General features: G+C 39.0%; 1 protein-coding gene across 4 annotated transcripts in view; it reads left to right on the top strand.

Moving 5' to 3' along the window:
- Positions 1-12,547, top strand: part of med23 (mediator complex subunit 23) — a 122,113-nt gene that overhangs the window by 94,132 nt on the left and 15,434 nt on the right. For all 4 annotated transcript variants that reach the window (XM_043683331.2, XM_043683338.2, XM_043683342.2 and 1 more), the window contains one exon: positions 11,370-11,490. In XM_043683331.2, coding sequence (XP_043539266.1) covers positions 11,370-11,490 — 121 coding nt within the window. The remainder of the gene's footprint in view (positions 1-11,369; positions 11,491-12,547) is intronic.

Here is a 12,547-nt window from a genome sequence, read left to right on the forward strand (position 1 = left end):
AGAGTTGTCGCATACATTTAAAGATTTGAAAATTGTGGAAGGATTGGTTAATTGAGGGGAAAAGAGATCCTGATGGTTGGGCCTGTTTGTGTAAGGAACAAACTTGGTTAGAGACAAAAAAAACTGCAGATGCTAGAATTCAAAGCAGACAGGAAGGAGGCAGGAAGAACACAGCAAGCCAGGCAGCATCAGGAGGTGCAGAAGTCGACATTTCGGGTATAACCCTTCTTCAAGAGCAAGACATACAAGGTCACTAATAAACAAAAACTATGTCTTCCTATTCAACTATACAATGAGAATAGGAACCCAGCTGTCTGAATTATTGAGTTAATTAATCTGGTTATTTGCAATATTCAAATAAGATAGCACATCATATTAAGACATGAGAAAAAATTTGAAATGTCTCAAGGAATGTCGTATGCAAATCTGTGGATATATGTCTGAACTGTCAAAAGAGCTTTGCTCTATGAAAGTCAGAGTCCTACTTCCATGTTAAGACACGTCATCCCTTTGTGTAATATTCAGGAAATACTCAATAATGAGTAATTGAAAAGAGTTTTGACTCTTCTTCCTTTGATTAACTATACTTTCTAATTAATTGCTGTATTAAGAGTACCTCTGCTTGACTACATAACAATCATAAAGGTAAGATTAATTTTTTGATATAAACAGTATGAATTTTGAATTTTTCAAGCAGCCCAGAAGAATATGATGGGCATTTCATATGATCTTCAATGCATCACACTATAGGTGCAAGGTAATTATTGTGTAATATAGTAGTAAGAATGATTACAACATTCAAAATGGAAACACATGTAGGACATTTAGCCCATTTGAGTCTGCTGTGGCATTCAATGTGATAATGCCTGATCTGATAATCCTGCATTCCACTTCCCTGCCTTTTTACTAGAACCCTTAATTCCCTTACTGATTAAAAATCTGGCCACCTCAGCAATGTTTACAATTGACAACCACTTTCGATCAGTCCTGTGTGGTAAAGAATTCTACAGATACGCTGCACTCAGAAGAAATTCCTCCTCGTCTTTGTCTTAAATGTGTAACCCCTTATTTTGAAATTTATGCCCTCTGGTCCTCTTCTGTCACACAAAATTACCTTGGGCAGCTTTTCTAAATATGATGATGTAGGAGTTCAGAAGAATTAGTGAGGCTGAATGTATTTATATGGCAATTTTTTTTTTAAATGTCAGTTTTTTTTAAAGAAGCTTGAAACCAGTGTTCTGTCCATCTTGATTTATGACATTTATTTTCTGCTCTCTTGACCAGTTGCTAGTACTAAACCTTCCTTCCTCTCGAAGTGTTCAGACCCATGCAAAGGAGACTTGTATGCCAGTAATGCTGTAACGGTTTGATACTGAGCTTTCACGATGTAATACTCAACCACACCCCTCTAAAAGTTGGGATTTTTAAAAAATTAAAGACAAAGTGAGAAATGTGTAGATCTTGTATATAGTGTAGCTGACAGCATTGTTTGATTTAGCAGTTTGTTTAGTTCAAATTGATGTTGGGCAAGAATATTTTCGAATTCAGCTGAAGTAGGCTGTGTCTTAAAATTCACTTCCTTGATTGAAGTGAACTTTTCAAATGCAACTATAGAAAATGATGTCAGTTTTGTAAATTCATAATTATACTTGCCACATTATACTTGCCAATTATACTTGTAGTTGTTTGACAAGGATACTAACTAATGGTGCATCAAAAATAATGGATACAAGGTGAAATAAGGTATCATGAAACAGAATGGTTCCCTTAATCATTTCTGAACATTATTGTCTTGTGACTTGACTCACAGGGGTAATGGAATATAGAACATGTCTCATTAGTTCATTAGCAAAGGCATACTAGATCAATTTATTGATTCAGTAACCTTGACGTACAATGTTTGGACACCTGTCTACACAATTAATGTGAATATTTTTGGTGGAGTCAAGTCTTAACTTTGTATAGACTACTTTCATGAGTGCATTGCTTTGATGTCCAGTCTGCTTTGTTTTATTTCTTTTCATATAATCTTCTAAATATGATTGAACTGCAGTGTTGAAAATATCTTGTAGGTCCAGAACTCATTGTAGGCAGTTGAGTTCTTCTTGTTTTCTTCTACAGTTGGTATCTTTACAATTACAAATGTCTAACTTTCAAATAGATCATAAGACATAGGAGCAGAAATTAGGCCATTCAGCCCTTCGAGTCTGCTATGCCATTCAATCATGGCTGATAAGTTTCTCAACCCTATTCTCCCACACTTTCTGTAACCCTTGATTCCCTTGATACTCACGAACCTATTTATCTCTGTCTTAAATGTACTCAATGACCTGGCCTCAAGCCTTTTGTGCCAATGAATTCCATAGATTCACCACTGTCTGGCTGAAGAAATTTCTCCTTATCTCTGTACTAAAAGATCTTCCCTTTACTGTAAGGCTGTGCCCTCGGGTCCTGGGCTCTCCTCGACATCCACTCTGTCCAGGCCATTCAGTATTCTGTATGTTTCAATTAGGTCCCCCCTTGTCCTTCTAAACTCCATCGAGTATAAACCCAGAGTCCTCAACCGTTCCTCATATGTTAAACTTTTCATTCCTGAGACCATTTTCATGAGCCTCCTCCAGGGCCATTACATCCTCCCTAAGATATGGGGCCCAAAACTGTACAATACTCCAAATGTGTTCTGACCATAGCCTTATAGAGCCTCCGAAATACATCCCTGCTTTTATATTCAATTCCTCTCAAAATAAGTGCCATCATTGCATTTGCCTTCCTGACTGCTGACTCAAACTGCAAGTTTACCTTGAGAGAATCATAGAACATAGAGCATTATATCACAATGCAGGCCCTTTGGCCCTCGATGTTGCGCCGACCTGCCATATCAATCTGAAGCCCATCTAACCTACACTATTCCATGTACGTCCATATGCTTATCCAATGACGACTTAAATGTACTTAAAGTTGGCGAATCTACTACCGTTGCAGGCAAAGCATTCCATACCCTTACTACTCTCGAGTAAAGAAACTACCTCTGACATCTGTCCTATATCTATCACCCCTCAATTTAAAGCTATGCCCCCTCGTGCTCGCCGTCACCATACTTGGAAAAAGGCTCTCCCTATCCACCCTATCTAACCCTCTGATTATCTTATATGTCTCTATTAAGTCACCTCTCAACTATCCTCTCTCTAACAAAAACAGCCTCAAGTCCCTCAGCTTTTCCTCATAAGACCTTCCCTCCATACCAGGCAACATCCTAGTAAATCTCCTCTGCACCCAAAGCTTCCACATCCTTCTTATAATGCAGTGGCCAGAACTGTACACAATACTCCAAGTGCGGCCGCACAAGAGTTTTGTACAGCAGTAGCATAACCTCATGGTTCCAGAACTTGATCCCTCTATTCACAAAAGCTAAAACATTGTATGCCTTCTTAATAACCCTGTCAACCTGGGTGGCAACTTTCAAGGATAACCCTGGTCTCCCAACTCTCTTAGCATTTCAGACTTTTGAATTTTCTCCCCATTTAGGAAATAGTCCATCCCTCTATTCTTACTACCAAAATGCATGACCTCACACTTTTTCCCTCATTGTACTCCATCTGCCATTTCTTTGCCCACTGTCCTAATCTGTCCAAATCCTTCTTCAGCCTTCCCACCACCTCAATGCTACCTGTCCCTTTACCGATCTTTGTATTGTCTGCAAACTTAGCCAGAATGCCGTCAGTTCCTTCATCTAGATTTTCAATGTATAAAGTGAAAAGTTGTGGCCCCAACACTGAACCTTACAGAACACCACTTGTCACCGGCTGCCACCCTGAGAAGGATCCTTTTCTCCCCACTCTCTGCTTTCTGCCAGGCAGCCAAATTTCTATCCATGTTAACACTTTGCCTTTGACACCATGGGCCCTTATCTTACTCAGTAGCCTCCTGTGTGGCACCTTGTCAAAGGCCTTCTTGAAGTCCGGATAGATAACATCCATTGGCTGTCTTTGGTCTAACCTGCTCGTTACGTCCCCAAAGAATTCTACAGATTTGTCAGGCATGATCTCCCTTTGATGAAACCAAGCTGACTTTGCCCTATTTTACCATACACTACACTTCCAAGTATTCAAAAACTCATCCTTCATAGCAGATTGCAGGATCTTACCCATGACCGAGGTTAGGCTGATCGGTCTGGAATTTTCTGTCTTTTGCCTTGCTCCATTTTTAAATAGGGGTGACATGTTAGTGATTTTCCAATCCTCTGGGACCCTGTCTGATTCTTGCAATGCCTAAAAGATCACCACTAATGCTTCCATTATCTCTTCAGCTATCTCCCTGAGAACTCTGAGCTGTAGTCCATCTGATTCAGGTGAATAAATCCATCCTCGGGCCATTCAGTTTTCTAGCACCTTCTCCTTGGTGATGGCCACCATTCTCAGCTTTGCCTCACTCTCTTGAATTTTTGGGATATTGCTCGTGTCTTCCATAGTGAAGACTGATGCAGAGTAACTATTCAGTTCCTCTGCCATTTCCTTGTTCCAAACTAATGTCTCTCCAGCATACTTTTCCAGTGGCCAAACTGTGCACTTTTGCCCCTCTTTTGCCCTTTTATATATTATATATATCTAAAGAAACTCTTAGTCTCTTAGTCTTTTATGTTACTGGTTAGATTACCCACATATTTAATCTTCTCACTCCTTATTTCTTTTTCATTGCTCACTGTTCGATTTTGTAAGTTTTCCAATCCTCTGGTTTCCCACTGCCCAACGCCACATCACATGCTTTCTCTTTTGTTTCTATGCTATTCCTGACTTTCCTAGTCAGCCATGGTTGCCTCATCCTCCTTGTACTTTTTCCTCGGGATGAATCTCTGCTGTGTCTTCAGAATTACACTCAGAAGCTCCTGCCAATGCTCTTCCACTGTCTTTCCTACTCTGCTCTTCTCCCTGTCGATTCTACCTAGCTCCTGCCTCATGCCTCTGTAGTTGCCTTTATTCAGCTGTAATACTGTTGCCTCTGATTCTGTCTTCTCCCTCTCAAAATGCAGGGTAAATTCAATCAAATTATGATCACTGCCTCCTAAGAGTTCCTTCACCTTAAACTCTCTTATCAAGTCTGCCTCATTGCACAACACTAAATCCAGTATTGCCTATTCCATAGTGGGCTCCACCGCAAGTGATCCAAAAAGCCATCTTGAAGACATTCCACAAATTACTTTTCTTGCAATCCACTACCAACTCTTGCGCAAGAACGAGATTCCTTATTAAGATTAATTTTAAGGATCCAACATGCACACGTTTGATTGTACTTACAAACATACATTTTATGCTGTATTGTTTTCCATACGAATCAACTGATAAACGTACGCAGGAATTGAACCTACTGAAACCAGGGGTGACCTATGTATTGCATCAGGCTCATGCCTCTTAAAACAAGAATTGATCAGAAGTATAGTAATAGTCAAAACAAAATGAATTTCTTGAAAGTATTCTGTGCATGCTCCACATGCAATAATTGTACATGGGGACCTAGTGATTTATAGAAGAAACATCTTGTGTATTACAGTGCTGTCCCTCAAAGTGCATAAAGCTTTGCTGGACTGGTGGATGTTTATTTACCCTTACTGAAATAGTAACAAGCTTTCTCTTTTTTTAAATAGTAATTTTCACAAACCTGTTTCTTGTCAAACTGGAAACAGTCTTTTTAAAATTTCAAAGACATGTATCCTAACCAACTACTTGCCACAAATAAAAAGGAAATAATATTCAGAAATGAGTTATGTCGCTGTCTTCAGTGTTGTAATCTTTTTTTAAATTCTTCTCTGACACTGAAATGAAGCGTACGCAGTGATGATGTTCAAATCTTTCTTTGTGTCTCTTTGCAATTATTTCAATGCTGATATTTTTGTGCAAGAGCTATTTTTATGCTACTTTTTTCAGCTCCGTCATCAGGTCCCCTGATGTGTGAAATACTGACTTTAGATCGCAAGACCAAAAATGCACAGGGCTGTGAGGAAGTTTTGCATCTAGTCAAGTCATACTAAAATATTTTGTATTTATAGCCACAAAGGAAGTCTTAAAACACTTGCTTTTGGATCGAATGTTAACCCATTGTTTTATCCTTCCCAAGAGAAAAGCATTGTTACTTGTATGCCATCAAGTCTCATGTTTTGCAGGCTTTCATAAAACCCCCTAGTGGGCCTGCAGTATCTTGTTTCCAGTTCATATGCCTATAATTCTACACCCTGGCTGATCACATTGGATAAGTGAGTTGATAGGAAAATATTGTATAAATCTGATTAATGGATTCATCGTGATTCCTGAGCTCCACTTAATCCTGTTCTCTGATGAAAATATCATTTAATCTCCTGCGTTCAAGTGTGAAATTGAGCAGACCAGTTTGCATGATGAAAACAAGAATTGTATCACATCTGAAGCCAGATTAAATTGCTGCATTCCATGCTACATTGTTTCTTGTTGATCCAACTTCTGGAAAACTGGATTTTAGTAGAAATTTCCACATTTATTTTTAATAAATTATCAACCCTAGAGCACTCTGGATATTCCATCATTGAATGCATTGAAGTCTGGGATAGCCAGTGTTTGGGCCTTCAGGGAATCAAGGGAGGGGGACGCAGTGTAGAAGGAAGGGTTAAAGCCCAAGATCAGTCATAACCATGTTAAATGGCAGAACCGACTCACCAGGCCACATGATGGTCTCCTATTTTTCGTGATCTTAATACATCAATCATGTTTACTGTACGAGGTCAGTCAAACACTTCAAAAATTTCCTTTAAATACCTTTCAAATTTGAAGTCTCTTTGTCTCCAAAACTTAATTACAATAATTATTTTCTATGGGGTCTGATCTTTGCCTTCTAAACAGGCCACAAAGAACAGCAGATACCATTTTACCAATAAAGAAAGATCAGCTAATCTATTAATCCCCATGCTGAATGTGTAGTTTGCTCAAACTGACGCACAAAACGAAAGACAAGACCATTATGCCCTTTTCCTTAATTATGTTCAGCGGTGCTCCCAAGCTTTCAGTCCAGGGCACACCGGTTTCTTTCCCTTTTATGCATTTTTCAGGCACAAGTTTGATCAACAATGTTCCACTGTGTTGAGAAAAGGAAGAACCACATGAGCATATTGGTACATTCCTGCTTAGGGACAATGCAGCCTTCAGAACTCTGCATAGAGTTTAATAGTTCTAGGGGCTGAGTACCTTCCCCACAACCAACCCATTCTCAGCTACTGATGATCCCCATTAACTATTCATTCTCCCAGTCTGACCATTACCCATTCCTTTGCCTGCCCAACTCTGTCTGTCTGTCTCTCTCTCTCTGTCTGTCTCTCTCTCTCTCTGTCTGTGTATCTCTCTCTCTCTCTCTCTCTCTCTCTCTTTCACAGCTCTATCTCCACCTATTGTGTTCTGAAGAAGGGTCTCTGGGCCAGAAATGTTAACCCTGCTTTCTCTCCACGGATGTTGCCAGACCTGCTGAGTTTCTCCAGTGGTTTCTGGTTTTGTACATTTTAAATGACGTTCTAACCCAGACTGTAATTCTTCATTTCTCCCTTATTGGGGTGGCACAGTGGTTAGCACTGCTGCCTCTCAGTGCCAGAGACCTGGGTTCAGTTCCTGCCTCAGGCAACTGTCTATGTGGAGTTCACACATTTCCCCCTGTCTGTGAGGATTTCCTCCCACAGTCCAAAAATGTGCAGGTTAGGTGAATTGACCATGCTAGTTTGCCCGTAGAGTTAGGTGAAGGGGTAATGAAGGGGAGTGGATCTGGGTGGGTTGCTGTTCGGAGGGTCTTTGTGGACTTGTTGGACCTGTTTCCACACTGTAAGTAATCTAATCTAATCTTATTCATACAACTCCGGTTCATTCCTGCTACCTATCTCCAACAGGTACTGTTACGACACAGCAGTGAACTCTTCTGTTAATTAAACCAAACACCCAGAAAAGCTCACCTCACCTCATGATCTATTAAAATATGAGTGACAGAGAACTCCCAAATTTTACTATTTAAAGAAAATAACATCAATTTATTCTTTAACTCTAAAAGTGAACATTAAACAACAATAATTCTCAACTTGAAGCGTCCCCCACTCTTAACTGCTTATTACATGCCTCCAACACTACGACAATAAGACACTTAATAAAATTACATTGACTTAATTTCAAAACCGCACAGCAGTTGTCATCTTCAGTGTCTTCCAGTTGAAGATCTCCCTGGGTCGTCGTCTGTCTTTTTACTGCAAATATGTTTCATATGAAAAGGTACCTTTTGATAGAAAGTGTTACCTATTTTCTTGGGTCTATCTCAATGGCAGTTACGAGCTCTGCAATTTTCAAAGTGTCTGCATTTTTATATCCTCCACATCAGATCGTCTTATTGGTTTGATGTTGGCAAAACAATAAATTCAAACTCGATTGGGTTTTAACATCCTGGGACATAATTTTAAGTGGTTAACTTCAAATTGTTGTCAAAACCGTAACCATAGCAGGTCCATTTCACAGCCGAATGTTACATATTTTCACTTTTCTGATACACTCTGGGACTGCCATCTAATCAAACACACAGGTGCTTGTAATCTCAGTTCAGAACAGCATACGCTCTTAAAGGTACAGTACACACCTTCGACTTCATAACTTCGTACTGGGCTAATGGTAAGATTCTTGGCAGTGTAGATTAGCAGTGAGATCTTGGTGTCCATATACATAGATCCCTGAAAGTTGCCACCCAGGTTGATAGAGTTGTTAAGAAGGCATACAGTGTGTTAGCTTTTATTGGTAGAGGGACTGACTTTCTGATCCATGAGGTCACGTTACAGCTGTACAAAATTCTGGTGCAGCTGCACTTGGGGTATTGCATACAGTTCTGGTCACTGCACTATAGGAAAGATATGGAAGCTTTGGAAGGGGTTTAGACATGATTTACCTGGATGTTGCCTGGTATGGAGGGATGGTTTTATGAGGAAAGGCTGAAGGACTTAAGGCTGTTTTCATTAGAGAAGAAGGTTGAGAGGTGACTTAATTGAGACATATAAGATAGTCAGAGGATTCGATTGGGTGGATAGTGAGAGCCTTTTTCCTCAGATGGTGTTGGTTAGCATGTGGGGGCATAGCTTTAAATCAAGGGGGGGGGATAGATATAGGACAGATGTCAGAGGTAGTTTCTTTACGGGGAGAGTAGTAGGGGTGTGGAACGCCCTGCCTGCAACAGTAGTAGACTCACCAACTTAAAAAGGCATTTAAATGATCATTGAATAAACATGCAGTTGAAAACGGAATAATGAAGGATAGATAGGCTTCAGACTGGTTCCACAGGCTGGGCCTGTACTGGGCTGTAATGTTCTATGATCTATGTTTGAGAACAGTCTCCGATAAATGACAGAATTTCTACAGTTTGGAGAAACAAATGGTAGAACATGTAATGTGGTAGAGAGAGATTACTTGTTAAACAGAGAAAGTTCTCAATAATGATAACAGTGAATCTCGGGACATCAATGTGCTCATCCTGGATGAGGTTGAGGATAGGAAGCTTTTCCCAATGAACAAGAACATTTAATGGAATGATGTGTTTGGTTTGGACAATTGCAGACTGAGGTAATCTTGTTGGCTTTGGAGCACCTAATCGTAGGATCCAAAGAGAAAATAGTGGGTGTGCCAAAGTTAGAGACCTTGACCTTCAAGGAGTTGATGGAATTTGGAAAAAGGGATTTCAATAAACAAAGATAAGGTAGATTGATGTCCAGGTTAAGGCCAATGAATACTTGATGCTGCTTGACAAGCTATAGCTTGGGTTGTTGCCAGATTAGTGGAATAGGGAATTAGGTGCATTTGGATGAGAATTCAATGCAGACTTGTTGCAGTATATTATAGAATTATGAAAGGTGGATACCAGTAAGAAAAGAGCTTGACAAGTCTTGGGGGAAAGTAATCTGAATCTTAAACAACATCCAGTATGTATATTGTTGTGATACAACGGTTATCTAAAATATGAATAGATTGGGTACAAGGGGGTACTACGTTTGATGTTTGTGTCCAGCAAAATAATCTTGACATCAGCATAAACAATAATGCTTTATTCTTGTAATGAATCATTGTGTATTAGTCTAAATGCCTGCTAATTTGTCACCTGGAGTTCAGGAAAAAGTCATTATTATGTATCTATTGAAATCTGTTGGGTCATGAAGGTTAAAGCATTAGTTTTGTTAATTTAATCTTTTTAAGCTTAACTAATTGAATATGGTACTGAAAAATGAAGAAGGGCTTATGCCCGAAATATCGATTCTCCTGCTCCTTGGATGCTGCCTGACCTGCTGTGCTTTTCCAGCAACACATTTTTCAGCTCTGATCTCCAGCATCTGCAGTCCTCACTTTCTCCTAATTGAATATGGATCCCATTGATTAAACTACTGTTGATTCACTAACTAAAAAGGACAATTTTTGTTAAATCTAAAGCAGTTGTTACTAAAATTTGAGAACCATTGTTTGAATAACAAATTGTCGATAAAATACTATATTTTGTTTCATAATAAATCTGCTGCATAATTTGATTACTTGAACTTTGGAGGATATTGGAAGTGAGCATTAAAAGTACTGGCATTAATGACAATTAGGTGTGCCATAATGTTCTTATGGATGTTGTAACAGGGATATGTGGCATATATAAACAATGCTAGAACACACAGTTATTCAGAAACAGAGGAACCATAAAACCTGTGTAGCACTGACCTGATGTATTGTAGTTTAGCTGTTTAGAGCTCTTTGGAAATAAATTCAAGTAATTGTCTTTTATCCTCATGTGTCCTTTTTTTTTCAACCTAAAACTGAGCCAGCGGTTTTCCTTAATCTAATTTCTTCTGAGAATTCAGCTGAATTTGAACTATATAGGTCAGTGTTCATGATTGCATATTACTTTATAGTTTTTTTTATTTTAATAGATATTAAATAACTGAAACTTTTCAGGTAAGTATTTCATAAACAGTTTTAATAGTTTTGAAATGCATGATCAAGTGAATAAGTCAATATTATAGATGATTTTTTTTCAAAGAGAAAACTAGAATATCATCATCTATTTAAATAATTGCATGCTGCCTGTCGGGGAATGATGGAATTTGCTTTGCAGTTTCGCTGGAACTTTTCAATCATTCATTCTAGGAAAATTGAACAGTTAGTCACCAAGGACAGACACATTTGTTAGAGCCCCCAAGTGATTAACTGAAGTGCATTAATCTGGATCTGACTGCTGAACAAAGGCATTATTTTTATGTTTATCATCTATTCACAAAACAAACTTATAATTGAAACCAAAGCAGAGTAAAAAGGTTAGAAATTAGAATATATTATGAAAAATAACAAATTGATTGTCTTCCTCAGATTTCTCTCAGAAGTACTAAAGCCATTGGTGAAGACTGAATTCCAGTTGTTGTACATTTATCATCTTGTTGGTCCTTTTCTACAACGATTCCAGCAAGAAAGGACCCGATGTATGCTTGAGGTCAGTGCTTTGTGTGTGAGAGTAATTTTAGTGTGAATTTCAAATGTTAACTTGTACTTTGTGACAACCAACCGCAGAGCATAATTATAGAAAATTAGTTTGGCATTTCTCAGTTTGAATTTGTGCAGACTAAAGTCTTACCAAGAATTAGAATTAAAAATGAAACATGCCATTGGGAGATAGTGGCACTGTGGTCATTTAACTAGCAATTCAGAGGACCAGGCTAATGCCCTGGCAACACTGGTTTAAATCCCATAATGACCGGTGGAATTTAAATTCACCTAATAAAAACCTGGAATTGAAAGCTCGTCTCAGTAAGAGGGCCTTGAAATGATCATCAGTTATAAGGTGGTAAGAAATAAGGAACTGAAGTAGGCCATTTGACCCCTGAACTCTGCTTAGCTACTCAACAGGATAATGGCTGATCCAATGTTACTCACGTCCCCTTTCCTACCCTTTTCTCGTAACCCTTGATTTCTCCTACTGCTCATATAAATGCATCAGATTCGCAAATGATCTTTGGGGAAGGAAATCTGGCCTAATCTGTTTTGGTCTTTGTGACGACTGATCCACAACGATATACTTTATCCTTAACTAGCCTCAATTGACGAGCAAGCCACTGAATTGTACTAAACAGCTGCAGAAAAATCGTAGAGGATTGAAACCAGATGGACTTCAACATCTAAAATGAAATGACACACTCCGTCCTGCAAAGTTCTCATTATTAACATCTTCGTAAAGTTGCAAAATGACTTGTCGAGCAATGACTTGTTTGAATTGTGCCTAGCATTCAACATCTTAGATACCTCAACCACCAACCCTGGGTTTGTGTTGCCTCACCTGCAGGATGAGCTCAGCAGAGGCAAATGCATAATAGTATACAGTGGTCAGCAAGGAGTTGCCATCACAGTCCTCAATGTTGACTCTGTAACCACCAACTCTTTCTTTTGAATCTCAATGATAACTTCTTAAAGGACACTTCACGGATGTAGGTTTGCTCGCTGAGCTGGAAACGAACCTTACAGCTCAGCGAGCAAACTTGCATCCAGAACCTCAA

This window comes from Chiloscyllium plagiosum, unplaced genomic scaffold (genome assembly GCF_037043375.1).
Source record: "Chiloscyllium plagiosum isolate Xiang-an unplaced genomic scaffold, Cpla_swu_hap1 HiC_scaffold_3, whole genome shotgun sequence".
NCBI classification, from domain to species: domain Eukaryota; kingdom Metazoa; phylum Chordata; class Chondrichthyes; order Orectolobiformes; family Hemiscylliidae; genus Chiloscyllium; species Chiloscyllium plagiosum.